Genomic DNA, 18,411 nt, shown 5'->3' on the forward strand with positions numbered 1-18,411 from the left:
TTGTGCCATAGTAGGTTCTAGCTTCCTACATCATTACACCCGATTTACGGCTTTGATGTCTTTCCAAATCCAGCTCATCCTTTCTCAGATAACACAAATACAAGTTGTAAAATCAGAAAAAAATGCAGGTTTATTTTTGTCTCAGGATACTATCAATTTTTGTATTATCCAGGTCCCGAGAGGCCTAAATCCTTCAAAGGATCTTTATTTTTTTTGCTGCTTTTGTAGCTGTCCAAATCTTTCTAGAGCTCATGCTGTTTCAAGTTAAGTTTAAGCAGTTGTTTTTAACATAAAAAGCAAAAAGCGATTTCAAAATGTGTGGACTGATCCCAGTATTTAGCAGTGCACATAAACCCTTCTAACATTGTAAATAAGAGACCCTCTTATCAAAAAATCCGGAATTCTTGTATACACGAAATGATAGCTCAGTTTTTCAGGTTTAAAAGATGTTGATTTTTATATGGGAAATTTTCAATTCTATGAATTTTTCGAATTCCTAGAAGTATGCTTTGTTGAAATGTTGCCTCAATGATCTACATACATATGTAGGTACATACATACATAACTGATCATTTGTAAACAAAGAATACTGCATACTTTTCGGTGAAGTCATTGAAAATTGCAGAAGCTTATTGCAAAAGCTTATAAACAAGAAATTTTAAAAAACCTTAAATTTCGGAATTATTTACTAAAATTAGAAACTATTCAATTGTGTTAGCGGAAACTTGAAATTGTTCCACCTTTGTACTTCTTAACCTTATACAAATATTGTGGTATCTAAATAGCTTTAGGTGTAGCTTCAACTTCTTCTTTTATTGCTTCAAATGTAAATAATATTTAAATATTACTTTTTGGGAGTTTTCTCTTCCATCACTGCTAAGAGTGAGTTTCCTAACCCTAAAACTTACCTTACCTCACTCCATTCAAAAATAATTTCCCTCAGTTCGCCGATACTTCTAAAAAGCAACTAAAGCTATAACCTCATGAAAATGAAGACCTAAATTACAACAACCACCTTTTTTCTCTTAAAAATAAACAAATTTTAATGGTATTGTTATTGCACTGCCAATAAAAACAACAGACTTCAATTTAATATAACGTTTCTTTAAGGACCTTGCCCTCTGCTTTCCATATTTAATAATTATACAAAACGTACTTCGTCTGATTAAATTCAATCCAATATTAATCCGAGCACATTTACATTTCCATTTCCATTTCCAATGACCTAATATTATTTTCTTATTTTTCATATTGACCTTGTGCAGGGTGTGGAGAAACTAACGCCTGAACTGATATTATTGCTGCAGTTACTGTTCAACGTCTTCCCTTACGTGCAAATGGGGCTTGCCATTCTGATGGGAGCAGCTGGGGTAGCCACAATCGGATTTGCCTCCCTCTTGCTCCTCTGTGTGCAGAAACCAATCAAGCCATTACGGGATATCGACCAGAAGTTCGAACTCCGCCGATACTCGGGGGCGTATCTATTTCCAATAATTAAGAAGGAAATCAGCAAATTTGCTGACGAAGACGATGCTGAGCAGCTGCAAAGTCTTACCGAAATGCCCGCCGAGGAGAATTGATTGAGATGAAAAGCAAAACAAATACGAAAAATAAAATGAAATGAAATGAAAGTGACTTCGGATTCGAATCGAATTTGGATTCGTATTCGTATTCTGAATCAGATTTTAGCCAGAGAAACAAGAAGACTGCACACACAATTTTCCTACCAACGCACGACGGAATACATACATTTATGCGATAAGGACCAAGCGAAGCGATACATAAGCAAAATTATTAAGGACTAAGGAAATTAAGGACAAAGCAACATGCTGTGATATATTTTCTACTTTAAGTGAACTCAATTTATTTAAGGGAATGGAGTGAGTTAGACTTTTCGTGGTTGAGTGGGTTTTTCTGTTTTAATTTTAACGTTTAATAAATTTATATATTTGTACTTTTTGTTTTATAATAATATGTTATAATAAATAAGATAAATAAAATAAAATAAAAGAAAAAAGATAAATATAACAAATAACAATAAATAAATTAAATAAATATAAATGTATGTGTATCTTATTCTGATTGTATTGTATCACTTATCCATTTCATATAGTAGGAAGTTCTAGTGTAGACGTCGGGGAAGCCTTCGAGAGCACAGCCCGATCCAAAGGACGTTATGCCAGCTAAAATCCAAGGGCCATTTTTTGTGACTCTACACTGGAGTGGTCCTCCAGAGTCGCCCTAGATTAATGCGGTGTTTAATTAAATTCATGGCAAAAGATATTACAACTCGAACTTACCACACACGTCCCACCCTTGCCGTTTAGCTTGCCAGCGCACAAGTGTCCTCTGTGGATTTTTACAAAGCTGCCATAGGCATCCTTACATCTGTCAAGAAAGACGAGGGTTCGAGTTATGGATTGGACGCAATTAGTTTTAATGACACATATTATGTGCTATGAACAGAATAAAACCAGAACACTCACCTGCCGTTATGATGTAGCGGCACATTTGTCTTCAGGAGTATATCCGTTAAGTCGCCGGTAATGTTCGATTTGCCCCATCCTGTGGCAACGCAATCGATGAATGGCAGGTCCCTGTATTCATTCGGATGGGGTGGAGGCGGATGCTTGGGTTCCGATTCGTCATTGTCATTGGACATTGTCGCCCCTGACTCATAATCGGTGTAATCGTCGAAGTGGTCCCTCATGAATTTGTCATTACGCCTCCTCGACGGAGGAGTGAGCATCCTGCCAGTGCGTTGATGTTGATTGCTAATCCTTAGGCGACTCATAATTTTTGTTGTCAGCAGCTCCTTCATGCTGGGCAGAGTTATGTTGGGCCGACGTGTTTGTACACTCCGCAGGAAGTTATCCATTTTGTCCAGCGAGTTCCAGGTGTCAACTTCGAGCTGATGGTCCTCCAATGATGACGATGGCATCTCTAGACTGGACTGGATGTTCTCATCGAATATGAATGGCAGGCAAATGCGACGTATATTGGACTTTTTGGTCAAGTCAGCAGGTACGGAGAGTTTCATGAGCACAAGGTCGTGCAGGAAGTTGTGATAGCTCTTGTGGAGGACAATTTTTTCGACTGGAATTCGTTGCTCGTAGCCGGATTCAACAACGCGGTTATACTCGCCGAGGACTACTGTCCACAATGGTGGCAATGGCAAATTGAAAAGATCGCTGGGGGCGAGACAAGAGATAAAATGTTTAGTTTGATAAAGGATTGATGAGAGGAATTTATTGAGGCTTACTTGTGTACACAATGTGCAGCCGATAGAATCCAATATTGATGAATTAGCACACCCCCACACCAATGGCCGAGGAATCCCATCGATGGGTGCAGCAATTCCAGAGAGACCTGCCACGGAAACTGACCCTCTTTTGTGGGTGAACCAGCAATGATTTTTGGGATGCGGTCATTGTAGAAGAATTGATTGCCTTTGAAGCTGGAACGGGGCTGTCGACGAGCTGGCCGGGAACCGCAATCTGAAACGATGATTTCTTTGGAAATGTTATTTTATTTGATTTTAAAATATTTACAAAAGAATGGGAAAAATGTAACAATAGTGTTAGCTTCATATGTGGTCTTTTTTTAATGGAAGTGAAACAGATTGGTATACATTTGTGTAAGAATTAAGAGTTTTTAAATACCACAGATTCAATAAAAAAAAACTTCAAGACTTATTTTGTGTTACTTTTTTAATATTTACTTAAATAGGTTTCGAGAAAACATTGTTTAAGTTACACATATGTACATTATAGGGCTTTGCTTATAGAATGGAAGAACATATATTTTACATAGACCAACTTAGTACGTTCGGAATATTGATCAGTGTTTCAAGGAAATGCCTTTATCATCGAGAGAAGTAAGTTAATATACATAATTGGTAGAGTATTCGCCTTAAAGATAAATAATTTTTTATAAAAATAAGATGAGCAAACAATTCTAGCTTTATCCCTTCATCTTATAAAGAGAATAAAAAAAGGCAATAATGAGGACCAATTATTAGTTTTCAAAACTCTGATTAACAGATGGGAGAAATTCAACGTCCACAATTTAAAAACAATTAATTAAATAATTAAGCTCTTGAGCAAATGAATAAATAAGACAACAGATCTATAGACAGTATAAGCTAATTTTTTAGCAGAAAGCAGAATGAGACGATTGTTGACTCTCAGTTGAGAATGGTTTAAATTTACTTTGATAAAAATGAATCTGTGCTCGAATTCTATTCAGCACTTTAACAGAAGAATGCTCAATCTAATTTCTGGTTAAATGTGCAAAATTGCCGTTTATCTAGTAAAGACAATGCCATTTCATCGATTACAATAATTATACTGTTTGGGGTTTATACGCTGGCGGTATTATCGATCATTATTTATTTTAAAATAATGAAGTACTGCTGGTAACTTAATCATCAAATTTTTTCAAATTCATTTGGGTGACAACTCTATTTCCAGAAGTGGGCCTGTTGGCTATCCCCCTGTTGTTCGTACAACCTAAGACCTATGGATTAATTTTAATAGGGCTTTTAGAATCTTGACAATCAGAGAATCTTGAACAATTAAAGCCAAACGGACAGAGTTATTGGAAAAAGTAGTAAAAATTGCACTGATCTAATTGACTGTGTAACTCTTAGTTATGGTGGACAAATGTCGGAAATCATATTTAAAACATTTAAAAATGCTACGAAAATATCAATAAAAACAAAAATATTCTTATCTTGTGTTTTTTGTTAAAAGTCTTCAAAGTTTGAAAAACACCCGATACAAGTAACTTAGTTAAGATTTATGGTCTGAATTTTGACGAAAGTGTAATGTAATCCTAATTGTTACAAGATTTGATTTCATATGTAGCCAATGTAGTTTTTTGAAGAAATTTATGTGAAACATTTTGCCAGTTTGTGTTTATAAAATTGTAGGGTATTCTGAAAATAGAATTTTTATTAGCAAGGTTCTACATTTCGAACTTAAAATGAAGTGAATTAAAGAGTTGCTATATTACCGTAGCGTGATGGTAAGTGCGTTCGACTAGGCATGGTGGCACAAAAAGAAATGGAAAATAAAATACAACAAAAATGTAAAAAAAAACTCAAAAAAACATGGAATAAAAAAAATTAAAACTCAAAAAGAAAAAAAATTGAAAAAAAAGACAACAAAATTTGAAAAACAAAAATGTTATATAGTTAGATTTGCTGCTGTGGTTGTTCTAGTTTTAAGTAGTTTATAAGTAGAATAGTTAGTTTAAGTAAGCTCTAAGTTTTATATTAAGGGCCTTATTTAAAGTAGTTTTTAGGTAAAAAAAAGAAAAAGGATCTTGATATTAGTTTTTTTCAAAATTTTCTATTCAATACAAAAATAAATAAAATTTAAATTGAAGTAAAATTGATTTTAGGGTGTCCGTATGGGACCATTAAGTTAGTTGTAAGTAATGGATAATTAGGCTTGTTTTATGAATTTTTGTCTAGCTTTAAGATAGGTTAAGGAATGAATTAATAAAAATGAATTTAAAAAAAAATTGCGTTGGACTGTCATGCGAGAGGTCTTGGGTTCGATCCCTGCCTGTGCCAACCAACTTTTTTCACGGGTACTGCCTCTTGCGAGGAACTCAAAAAAAGCGCTTTCTCAAATTAGCCGTTCGGAGTCGGCCTAAAATTGTAGGTCCCTTCCATTCCTGACAACAATACTCGCACACAAGAATGGTTGAGAGTTGTGAGTCACTATGCCCTGGTTCCAAAAGGACTGTTGCGCCACCCAATTTAATTTTAATTTGTATTTGTTTATATAAGAAACAAAAACTTTTAAGAAATGCTGCTAAGGTTGTTAAAAATTGGTTGTAATGAATAGATTTTTAAATCAAACTATTTAATCATTATATGTAAAATATTGTTACTGATTTTTTTAGTAGTTTTATTTTTTAAAATAATTTAAGTCACAACTTTTTTTAACAAAACACGAAAACCTACATTATCAGTGTGTGTCGCATCCCAGCCTCTTTTTGAAAAAAATATAGTTGCCCTGAATTCAAATCTCACCTTAAATTTATTCTATTACAGATTTAAAAAAATGCAAATTTAAAAAAAAAAAAGGAAAACTGGGTCTCAAGACTTAGTTACAGCAAAACATATCAATTAACAAAAAATTGTATAATGATTTTGGAAAATACAAATCTGTGTGTTTTAGATATATGTAGTTAAGATGATTTTAGTATTCTACTTAGTTTTAAAAATTCTCATTAGTCCCTAGTTTTTATTTTACTTTATATACTTTATTTATACCCCGAATTGAATGGTTCATAGTTTAAAAAAATAAGTTTTGGAGTTCATTGTTAGTACTGATTGTAAATCTGAACTTCAATTTTACCTATTTTCTCAAATTTCAAAAATATATGTTTTCAATAATATTTGCATACATTTTAGTTTATTTCAAAGGTTTGATATTATTGAATTGCTTAAGCGGTCCGTTGGTGCTCAATATAAGTGTGCACCCCACGCTTCAAGAATTTATACAATAATTTAGTAAAAGCTGATACTTGTGTCGTGAAGACCACATGCTGGGTAGGTAATGCTTTCTTTATGGACGCTGTTTGGTAAAGTAAACGATTCCTCCAAGTTTCTTAGAAACTGCATCGCTTTAAAATAACACTACGTCATTTGCACCACTTTTTTCAGAAGCTGAATTTAAAAATCTTATCTATTATTAGTGCGAAAATAAATGTCTGTATTTCTTGCTGCATATCAGTCTCGGGATCTCTTTTCCTGTTTTTTGAAAGTAATAACTTGCGAAACTATATATATGGCAGAAATGCATTCCTAAAAACAGTAGTCCCGATTCCGTCCGTCTGTCTTTCTGTCGTCGTCCCTACAGTCCAATCCATTTGGTCGTTTTTTTTTTTTTAATTTTTTTTATAATAAACACACACTCAAGGGGATATTACTACCCTTGTTATGTAGAGGCACAGTGTGAGTACTAGGAAGAGGAAAGAGGGTTTAAAAGGAGATGTCGGTGCACATTGGTTTTGAATTCCTGAATATTGAGATGACTAGGAAAGACAGAGAGTGGCATTCCACATTCGCGTTGTACGGCTAAAAAACGAATCTCTGTATTTGACAGTACGGCCGATGTTGGGCGCGAGGGAATACTGATGAGCATTCCTAGAAGCGCGAGTATTACGGTTGAACTTTTTAAGGGGAGGAATGCAACTGGCTATTTCACTAGAGCATAAACCATTAAAATAACGGTAAAACAGGGTGAGACAAGAGACCTTACGACGATGTTCAAGCGAAGTAAATGAACTTATGAGGATATTATCATCTATCAATTTAAATGCTCTACTTTCAATACTATCCAAGAGGCTTAAGTAAGTTACAGGAGCACCAGCCTAGGGATGGGAGTTATACTCAAGCTTTGGACGTATGTAATTCTTGTAGATAACAGCCAGATCAGAAGGTTTGAAATATTTCTTGCATCGCCTAAGGAAACCGAAACATCTTGCGCCATTTTTGGCGACATCGCGTATGTGATCATTCCACAAGAGGTGGTTGGTGACACACATACCGAAAATATCGAGGTGTTCAGTCTCATTTGATGCAAGTGCCATCCATGGATAATGGCAAAGGGGGTATATCTCGCTTTAACGATTTAAGACAGCATTGGGTTTTCGAAGCATTAAATTTCACCCGGTTTTTTAATCCCCATTGAACAATGCTGTTTAGGTAGGAATTTAATGAGGTTATCATATTTTGTGGTTGCAGTTTCACATCCGAAGAAGAGGGATGTGAATCTGAAAACGAATTTGAAAAGCTAAGAGTACTATCGTCAGCGAAACAATGTATTGGATAAGATGTTGCAGACAGGAGATCATTAATAAAAATGAGAAAGAGTGTTGGAGATAAAACAGAGCCCTGGGGCACACCAGCTTTTATTTTATGGTTTTCAGACTTGAATCTATTCAATACTACTTGTATTGAACGATCCGAAAGGTAATTACTAATCCAATGAAGCAGGGATTCCTGAAAACCGAAAGCACGCATTTTCGATAAGAGAGCCTGATGCCAAACCCTATCAAATGCTTTTGAAATATCAAGTGCAATAACCTTACTTTCTCCAAAACGATGTATAAATTTGCTCCACTGTTGGGTGAAATGAACCATGAGATCACCAGTGGACCTATTGCTACGAAAGCCGTATTGCCGGTCATTAAGAAGATTTCGATCTTCAAGATATTTCTTAAGCTGATAATTAATCAGCGTTTCCATGACCTTGGAAAGAAGGGACGTAAGTGCAATCGGTCGGTAGTTAGAGGGTGAGGAAGATTCGCCTTTTTTGGGAATAGGCCGGACAAATGCCGTTTTCCATCCGCTTGGAAAGAGACCTGAGGAGTAGGACAGATGAAAAAGCTTACGCAGTGGTTTTGCCAGCGTTGAAGAACACCTCTTCAAAACAATAGCGGGGATACCATCCGGACCAGCGGATTTATGTGTGTTTAGATCTCTTGCCACAGTAAGAGTGCGAAAAAAGATTGGTCCCATAGAATTACTAACTCGCTCAAGTACAGGCGGAGTCATAACACTCACTGGCAGCGTAGAACTGCCTAGTAAAGAGATTAGCTTTTTTCTAAAGAGCTAACAAAAGGAGTGTCATTAACAACGAGCGTAGGAACCGAAGAAGGGGAAGAATTTTTCATGTTTTTTTACAAATGACCAAAAATTTGTACTGCCTTTGGGACATTGCAGTATTTTTTGCCGTAACTTTTGGTCATGTAAAAATTTGGTCCGTCGAATATGGGCGTTGCAGGACTTCCTGACTTGTTTGAACTTTTTCCGGCTTTCCTCAGTACGGTTGGCTTTATAGTAACGGAAACTTACCTCTTTGGCCCTAATAACCTCTTTACAACTCGCATCGAACCATGCGTTTTCGTTAGGTCTGATACTTTTAACCCTGTTCGGTATAAAAGCTCTCATTCCCAGGAGAATTAAACTTGTAATCATATCAGCGCTGGCGTCAACGTCACCATCGAGGAAGCATAGTGACCAGTTAAAGATCCTGAAGTAATTATTGAGACCGTCCCAGTTGGCTTTCTTGTATTGCCAAACGGTTCTCTTAGGAGCTCTTGCTTTAACTGAACAGTTTTGACACAAGAAATTTGCTGATATAACACAATGGTCAGATGTGCCTAGAGGAGATAGAACACTAACAGTCTACTTATCAGAGTCAGAGGTAAGAAACAAGTCAAGAGTGTTTTCTGCTCGACCTACATTGAAATCGCCCGTAAAAACGATTTTAGTGCGAGGATAGGACGAAACAATTCTTTGGATGGAATCAGTCAAAGCATCAAATTCACGAGAAGTTGATACTCTGTCTAAATTTGGGCTTCGAGAAAGGAAGCAGAAGTGAATGATTTGCTTATTTACGGAGAATTTAAACCACGTATAATTAAAAAAGGAATTGATGCAAAAGCCATATTGGGGTAAGAGCTGATATGCAACATCATTCCTAATGTATATGGCGAGGTCATGGTGGGAAAAGAATAACAAAATTTATAATATTCTTTATATATTTTAACTCAATAGTGGAGATTTAGTTATTTATTTATTAAATCTACGAGCTACAGGCTCAACGGATGCAAAAATGATAAAATTCTTAAAAATAGATAATACAAATCATTTTTGAATTTGTTTCTAGACCATGCTATGTCAATATGACTAATTACTTCGTTGAACTAACTAATTGACCTTGAAACTGGTTCATTCATTCCATAATTTGTCCCATGTTTAGGTTGAAAAAGAAGGTATCTTTCTATCAATGGTCTAATCGGGGCATAAATACAAATCAACGATAGAAAGTTAGGACACTAAATATGGTAACTTAAAATATCTTGCATAAAATTTATATCATGAATAGTTCTTCGAGATTTAAGAAATTTCAGACCCAGAAGATTACGTCTAGCTTGACAATTTGGGCAAAATTCCAGCGCATTTTACAAAACAAATATTTTTTGAAACGATTCTGAGCTTTCTCAATTCAATCCGAAAATGTTTGTTGGAAATTTTTCCATATGACATCAGCACACTCAAGTAATGATCTAACCAATGAGTTATATGCAGCTGTAAGGATATATACGGATCCGAAAACCAGTTGAGTATCTTTTAATGAAACCAATCATAGAGTTGGATTAAGCGACAATAGCATCCATGTGCGGAACAAATGTTAACTTGGAATCAAAGGAGACACCCAAATTCTTTACTGTAGCAGTTCTAGCAGCATACGATCAAGAGAATATGCAAATTGATAAGTTGAAAGTTTCCTAGAGACAGAGATAGCGAAGCATTTCTTGACATTAAGTTTAAGATAGTTATAACCAAATACCAATTTGTTAATAATCGAGGTCTATATGGAGATCAAAGCAATCATAAATGGAATTCACTTTAAAAATAATTTAAGACATTGGCTGAACTTTATGTTTTTGCAAATATCATCGATAAAGATTATATATAAAAGTGGGCCAAGATGACTGCCCTGGGGAACTCCTTAGGTACATTTAATAGATCTCGAGGTTTGATTGTTAAGTTTTACTTTTCGTACCTATCAGTTAAAAAAGATGAAATCCACTGACTTGATTTTGACTTTCTATACAATTAGTGACAGTTGATCTATTCCCGATATAAACCCATGCTGGGCATCACTTACATGTTCTTTTACGAAAAATTCCAGTTTGGTCTTCAGTAAAATTTCGAGAAATTTAGGAATATTGCTGACAGCTTACAAATGCCTTTGTAATTTTCAACATTATTTTTCGAACCAGACTTATAAATTGGGATCAGAAAAGAAGATTTCCATTCGTCCAAAACTATTCCGGACGAAAGCATATAGAGCTAGAGCATTTTTTTAAGACAAGAGCAGGAATGCCATCTACACCAGGAATATGATTGGGTTTTAGATTCTAAAGACCATTTAATACATCAGATAAATCCAAATGTATTGAGCCAATATCTACTTTAGGGGTAATATCTAATATCCAAGTTTTCTTGTGAAGTTGAGTAAACTGATTAAAACAATTTAGCAAAAAGATCAAGAGTTTTATTAATGTCAGTAGAATTATTTCCTCTAAAATTCATCGTAGTTGGAATGCCAATTGATTTTCTTTTAGAATTAATAAAACTCCAGAATCGTTTCGGATCACTTTTTAAATTAAGCTCAATATTCGAAATATAACTCCTGTGCAAGAATTTGCTGAGAACCAAAATAAATGTTTGTCATCTAAGGTGTTTAACATATTATACTTGGCAAATGATTTATTTTTTTTAAATATTTTAAATGAGTCAGCCTTTTGTTATACAACGGGGGTTTTAAGATATTCTTTTTGTCCCATAAGTATAGGTTTAAAAATTCAGTCTTCCAGTATACAGTTCCAAGATAATTATAGAGTTTAGTGAAGTTTGATCTTAAGAAGTTAAAAGATTTTGGATTGTTATATTGAAGATAGTTATTATAGACTTGGACAAACATCAAACATTTAATCGAGTTCAGAAATTTAGATAGCCTCAAAAAGAATCATAGGTGTGTTTTTATTTCGAATTTTAAAAAGTAATATCTCAAAAATCTTGTATTCGAATTAAAACCATCAAAACCCATTGAAAAAGTGCAATTTCATTTCCAGTTACAAAACCTTACCGACTAGTGTTATTTTTAGCAGTCAACACAATTATTAACATATGTTATTGGGTAAGATGAATAAATATATTATGTATTACGCAAAATGAAAACTTATGAAAAAAGCCCACAAATAGATATTACATCAATACCTTAGTTCGAATGAGATAAATAAATAATATAACTCCTTATGATTTTGATAAAAGAAATAAATGCAAAGTAATCCAAATATTTTTGTTTCTTTTTCGGAACTAAAATAGAAAACAAAAAAACTATCAATAAATTTTTAATTATCACTAAAACAAAATAACATAAATAAAAGAACAACCTTAAAACTATACAAATAGGTATCTTAATCGGATCTCATTTGAAAAGCAAACAAATAGAAACAACAAAATAGTTTTCCAATAGTTGTCCTAGATTTGCATAAAAAACAGTTAAATCAATTAATGGGTAGTAAAAGACATTATATATGTATACTTACCAGGAGTCTGATATTTATCCTGATTGGAAAACTTTCGTTTCTCTGCCATTGATAAATGTTGGAAAGATTGTACGCCAATTGCTGAATGTATACATGCAAATATAGTCAGAGGCAGAAAGTACGAGTAAATCATTTTCGTACATAGCCGGCGTAATGAGCATTGTTTTTATTTTTGTTTTTTACACTTTGTTTGTTACTTTTGTTTCTGTTTTTGTTTTTTGTAGTTTTTATTTAATTTTTTTAAAGGTCTTGAGAAAAAAAGATGTTACTAAATACCCAACTATTATGCACACTTTTGTGTATTGTTGGTTTATTTTTAGCTCGTTTTTCAGTCTTTTTTCATGGATAGGTTGATAATTACGAGCACTTTAACTGATAGTTTTTCCGACTGTGTTTTTCATTCTATTGTAATATAGCCGATGCAAAGTCATTTTACTTTCTTTATTTTTTCTTTTGTTCGTTGGTACAATGAATGAATTTATTTGTTTTGTTTTATGATTTGCATTTGAGGAAAACTTTTTTCTTTTTATAGGAGTTTTAGTAACATCGAAGATTTATGAATACCTTGAGAAAAACTATAAGAAATTTGAAATTGTCTCCATATTGTAAATTGTATTTTTAATGAGTTTTTTTTTCGTTTAATTGTCACTTACTCTAAACTGTGAGCATTTTATGGAAAAGTGATAAAAATTGATGAGTTGGAGGCGTAATTACATAATACTTTTAATTTGAAAATAATTAAGTTAGATTTTAACATTAATAAAATACAAATAAAATAAGATAGAACAATATAGCTGGTCTAAGAAAGTGGCCACATGAACCATGAGCGATTTTTTTAACGACAGAATGACATCGCTGACCGGTGAAGGAAAAAGATGAATGAAATAAACTTTAAATGAGAAAAATACAAACATATCAAAAAACTATCCTTACACATAAAACCAGTCGTTGTCCTAGGCTAATTGCTTTTTTGGCTTGTTAATTTTTTTCGAACTTTTTGCAAAAGAAAATTCAAAAGATTGTACTGACATACTACAATATTGTCAAAATTGATCTGGAAATCTGCGAAGACTTTGATATTAATGACGAAATTCACCATAATTTATGCTCTTTCGCGTTTTATGCATATACCCCATCTACGTAGTCTCGATCTTATAGATCTATGTATAAATACGAACACAACTTTAAACTTGTAAGTAATGACCAATCGCACTTGACGTTTAGTAAATGGCCACCCAACGCTCAGATTCGTTGTTTAGTCACTCGTCGCTTATTGCTTGGCCAAAGCCTTAGCGAACAAGAACCTATTTTTGTAAATGCGAACAATGGCAAAATGTTACGTTCAATCGAAGTATCAAAACTTAGAAGAAATAACCCAATTATTTAAAAAAAAAAGTCCCCTGATGATGATCACATAAATTAGCGTAGATTTATAAATTTCTAGTGTTAACAGTGTTAGATATGGAAAGCTTACAAATAAAATATTGAACCATTATCAAATCTAAGAACACTTATACAAATGTTGTTAATTTTTGTAATTCAATTTTAGGTTCAAGGAAGTTTGTTTGGAAGTTTCTTAGTTATTATAATTATAAAGCTTAAACTATACCTAAATTAAAGACTAACATTTTCAATATTCACTATTTATAAATTAAAATAAAGGTGAACTTTTCTGAAATATAGATTTATCCAAAATTGTGTTATGTGTGTGCATTGTAAATTCTTCAAACAAAAGATTACAACACGGGTTAACAGTATTGTCGAAAACATTGAAGTACAGTGCAACTAGTCAAAAAATGAAATACATATAATTTTATTTTTGTATAATTTTTTTCCTGAGTTAAGTTTATTTTTAAAAATATTTTTGTATTGCCACGAATAAGATTGTTCAGACTTAGGAAATCACGGACTTATCGAATTTTCCCCAAAATTTGTGGTATTTTTTAAACTATATAAAACTGTAACCACTCGTTACTTTCGAGCCGTCGGCGTCAGCCAATTTTGGGAGTTAAGTGATATCTAAATTTCTTTGATGTAATGTGTAGATATACCCTACCCACCATTATATTAAATTCAACAGTTCGGCACGTTTTTTTTCAGCCGTTGTCTGGGGTTAGCGTTTGAAAATAGTCATTTTCCGATTTTTAAGTCGAAATGATAACCAAAAATAATAATAATAACACATCAAAAAATCTAAAAAAATGTGTCCAAGACTTTCAGCCTTTTGCTTGCCAGACGCATTTTAAGCTTTTTTAGATGAATACTTCAACTATTGAAACGCCCAGAACTATGTTCCTGTAATATATAACCATAAAAATGGCATACCAAAGCATCAGAAAACTTCTCCTGGATAGAATGTGCATCTTAGACGATCTAATGGAATGCGTCTTTAATTTTAACGAAGCCATTAAATATAAAAATCTCATTACATTATCAAGTTGTTTGAATAAAAATGAAACATTTTATTTGAAAATGTATTTTATAGAAACATAATTCATCATCAGATTTATCGGATGAAAAATTCAAAGTCATGTCTTCGCTTTCAGTGTCTTCATTTTTATTTACACATAAATTCGTAATGGTATCTGGGACAGTTATTTTGTTAAAACATTTCAGTTTTACAATGTTAAGATCGATTCATCTAAATGTCCAAAACTTTGAGAATTGGCAATCAAAGGATATTTACAAATTTCTTTCACATCAACATTGGATGAACTCTAAGATGCTATAAAAAGCATACAATTTTTATTTTTTGAATTTTTCCACATGTAACTCTCTTCGTGACCTTGTATTCTGAAGCAAAGCTTAAAATTTTGTTTTCAAATCTTGGACTTTTTACTCATTTAAAAATGTTTGGTTTTTTTTTCTCTCCCAACATCTTCAAAGTGAGCAAAAACTTTTCGGTGGGCTGGAATGGACATTTACCAGTGCAGAGGTTAAAAAGTCTATCACTTTGCTGACGCATTGCATCCAAAAAAGGATTACTGACATTTTCTATTTCTGTGGTCAATTTCTTCAAGTTTTTAGAAATTTGTTGAATCTGTCCAATTTTTAGATTTCGTGGTAACCAAAACTTCTGGGACACACTTTTTTATAATAAGGATATTTTTTCCTAAATTTGTATGTACCATTCTTTTGGTAACATATCATAGGAAAAAAATAGGCTGGGATGCGACCCACACTGATAACTTCCCATGCCGTCTATAGATTTGTCTTGCTTAGAAGTTTGTAGGGTTGGGTTAAAAAAGTTGTTATTTGAATTACTCTTAAAAATTTTAAAAGTTTAATTTGAAAATCTAGTTTTAATAAATAGATTTTTAGTCGAAAACAAATGTTAACGAATTTTAGTAGAATTTTCTAAATTTGTATAAATTGGATGAATAAAATTTATTTGAGAGATATCAAGAACGAACACTAATTTTTACCAAATTTGCGTACTATTTTTTGTAGATTATATTTTTTTATGAAAAAATGGATGTTGGATTTTTTTAAAAAAAACTACTGATTATTAAAAACAATATTTTCTGTAAAATGAAAAAAAATTTAAGACAATATTTTTAATTTTTGAAATGATATTTGACCGAAAATCAATGTTTACTAACTTTTAGTAATGCTTTTTTTATGTATTTATTTATTTTTTGTAATGTAAATTTTTAATGTGACAAATCGGGCCCATTACAATAACTTCCTATGGGAAGTTAAAAATTTATCAAAGTTTTATATTTAAAGATACATTTGAAAAATTATTCAAATGCGCCTGGCAAGCAGAAGGCTGCAACCAAAACGTCTTGGATATCGTATTTAATCAGGGGAAGTTTTCTTTTATTTTGGTATATCATTGTTTTCGTTATACTTTGTAGGAAAAATCTGATCAGAGTTTTAAGTTAAAAAATGCATTTGAAAAGGGTTTGAATACGTCTGTCAGTCAAAAGGCAGGAAGTAAAACGTTTTGGATACACACGAGAACGTAAAAGTTTTTGAAACGGTTGAAAAAAACCTGCCAGACGGTTGAATTTGATACAATTCATTAATTCACTCCACTATCAACATTTTTACCCTACAAATTTTCGTTTACAAAATACAAATTTAAAATATTTTTTAGTAAGTTTTTAAGATTTAAAAATAATACTCTCAACCAAAGCTAAAATTTATCGAACTTTTATCGAAGTACTCGTAAATCCATTTCGTTTAAGTGAGTATTATTTTTTGTTGATCAGAAAATACCTTACAACAAAAAAAAGAAAATTAATTAAGACAAATAAGTGTAAGCTTAATGAATCAAGAATGCTCAAAAATTAAAAACATTATTTAAAACAACCTAATGGCAGCCTTACTCAAAATGATTGAATCGAATCAACAATGGTCCAATATTTCAACTTCGAATTAAAATTTTAAAAACAAACACTTAGTTGACATTAACATAAACTAGAAAACATATAAATTCTAAAATATGATCCAACAAGTAAAAAATGTTGATTTTCGAATATGTCACCTTAAACAAATTGAAATTTCAAAATAATTGAAAAATCCTATAAATAAAAATAATTTTATTTGAATATTGCAATGATTTGTAGTCTTTTTTTTACAATTTACGTACTGTTCAAAACTTAGGGACCTAATATTATATTGATTTTGTTTGGTGATCTTCCTTTTATTTTTTAGCTCAACTTCCAAACGGATTAATTTAACTTTTTGAAATTTAAAATTGTATAGAAAAGTTCTTTTTCAATACATTTTCTTATCACCGTTAATATTTTAACTATCGAAATTTATATTTCTGTATAAGTGGAAAAATATAACACGCACTATTTATCAAAATCTTAAGCCTTTCTCATTGAAAGTAAAGTTCTAAGATTTTATCGCAACTTCTTTCTCAAAGATTAATTTTTAATCTTTCACAGTCTGTTAAATGCAGTTCCGACAAAAACGACAAAAAATAAATGCATCCAACAATCTTTTAATAGCAATTATGTCCAAAAACTCATTAATAATGTTTAATATTCACTTCCATGCAACGAACGCAACACAATGTGGAAATAAGGAGAACAACAACAACAACAATAAATCCCATTCGAAACGGAAAATAAAAGCAAAAGTTTCATTAACCTTCTCGCCTGACTCAAGACGCGCGTTCGTTGATCGCAACGACACATACAACGCGATCGCAAACGCGAAAAAAACACGTTAACATACGACTCCGGTATCGTTTATCTAACCGCTATTAGATATTTTGCAACAAAACAAATCGAAAGATGCACACGCAAATGCAATAGTTAGGAGCTCCGCGCTAGATGCGAATGCGAAGCTGTTGCTCACGAGATCGTTGTCATAGACCAACTGCAACACAAGGCACAACAAACAGCCAGCTGGAAGTGATCGCTCGAAATGGAGTTCCGTCCAGCTACTCGCGATTTACATGCCAGACTGTCAGTTGGGGCTGGCTTGGAGGAGCGAATTTTCTTCAATTATATTGCTTTTGCGTATTTGCCCCATTGTGGTGTTGTGTTGTGGCCTGGCATTGCCATGGCCGGGGGAATCCGAAGCCATGGACCGTGTGTTGGATTGTGGTGGTGGTAACGGGAAAAAGAAATGGAAATGCTTTCGATTTCTATGGCATCTCGTAGTCGTGGTTCGCCTATATCTAAGCATCTTTTTACGTTTTTGCTGGAAAAGGTTGTTCGCTGAAGAAGTCGATGGTATGGTAACTTCGTCACTCCGCCGCGCGCGCCGCCGCCGCCGCTCGCTCTTTCGTACACTTACCATGATGATGATAACAATGCTGAAGATTTATAATGTGATCATATAGCTAACATGCCACATGATACAAGCTACATGCTACAACACTCTTACGATGATGATGATGATGATGGTGATGATATTTGCGGTTATGATGATGGTAAGAGTGTTATGCATCCGAATAAAATGTGCATCATGTGTTACTGCAATGTCGTCCCGTGTCGGAGCCAGTGGCGGTGTGTCGTGGGCTTGAAAGATACCCTCGGGGAGTCTTTAGGAGCTATTTTGTAATTGCTTTAGTAATAGCATTTCTATCTTCGTCTTCTTTTTGTTGTTGCTGTTTTTGTTTTGTTGTTTTAATTGATCACTTCACTAGATTTTTTGGTAAGACATCGATGCAGTCAACATAGAAATATACTTTAATTGATTATGATGTTGCTTTGATGGTGGCATGCTGGGTGTTGCATAAGATGAAAGGAAAACACTTGTCAGTTTTGATTGTTCTTAGACGAAAACCCAAAACAGTCT

At 33.2% G+C, this 18,411-nt stretch overlaps 2 protein-coding genes across 5 annotated transcripts in view; one reads left to right on the plus strand and one right to left on the minus strand.

Moving 5' to 3' along the window:
* Nucleotides 1–2,061, plus strand: part of LOC129953575 (lysosome membrane protein 2) — a 79,742-nt gene extending 77,681 nt beyond the window's left edge. For both annotated transcript variants that reach the window (XM_056066819.1, XM_056066824.1), the window contains exon 10: nucleotides 1,266–2,061. In XM_056066819.1, the coding sequence (XP_055922794.1) occupies nucleotides 1,266–1,580 (315 nt within the window). In that variant the 3' untranslated portion in view covers nucleotides 1,581–2,061. The remainder of the gene's footprint in view (nucleotides 1–1,265) is intronic.
* LOC129953586 (transmembrane protease serine 7) lies at nucleotides 2,031–17,550 on the minus strand. 3 transcript variants are annotated; one of them, XM_056066834.1, is made up of 6 exons: nucleotides 17,254–17,550; nucleotides 12,148–12,711; nucleotides 3,263–3,512; nucleotides 2,487–3,191; nucleotides 2,301–2,388; nucleotides 2,031–2,241 (listed from the first exon to the last, which is right to left on the minus strand). In XM_056066834.1, the coding sequence occupies exons 2-6, from the start codon at nucleotides 12,278–12,280 to the stop codon at nucleotides 2,074–2,076; spliced, it is 1,344 nt and encodes a 447-aa protein (XP_055922809.1). In that variant the 5' UTR covers nucleotides 12,281–12,711; nucleotides 17,254–17,550; the 3' UTR covers nucleotides 2,031–2,073. The 3 variants fall into 3 exon arrangements, with proteins under 3 accessions (XP_055922809.1, XP_055922805.1, XP_055922816.1); XM_056066830.1 differs by having other exon boundaries at nucleotides 12,148–12,722; XM_056066841.1 differs by having other exon boundaries at nucleotides 3,263–3,497; nucleotides 12,148–12,722; nucleotides 17,254–17,549.
* Between the last annotated feature and the right edge of the window lie 861 nt (nucleotides 17,551–18,411).

Source organism: Eupeodes corollae, chromosome 1, assembly GCF_945859685.1.
Source record: "Eupeodes corollae chromosome 1, idEupCoro1.1, whole genome shotgun sequence".
Lineage (NCBI taxonomy): Eukaryota > Metazoa > Arthropoda > Insecta > Diptera > Syrphidae > Eupeodes > Eupeodes corollae.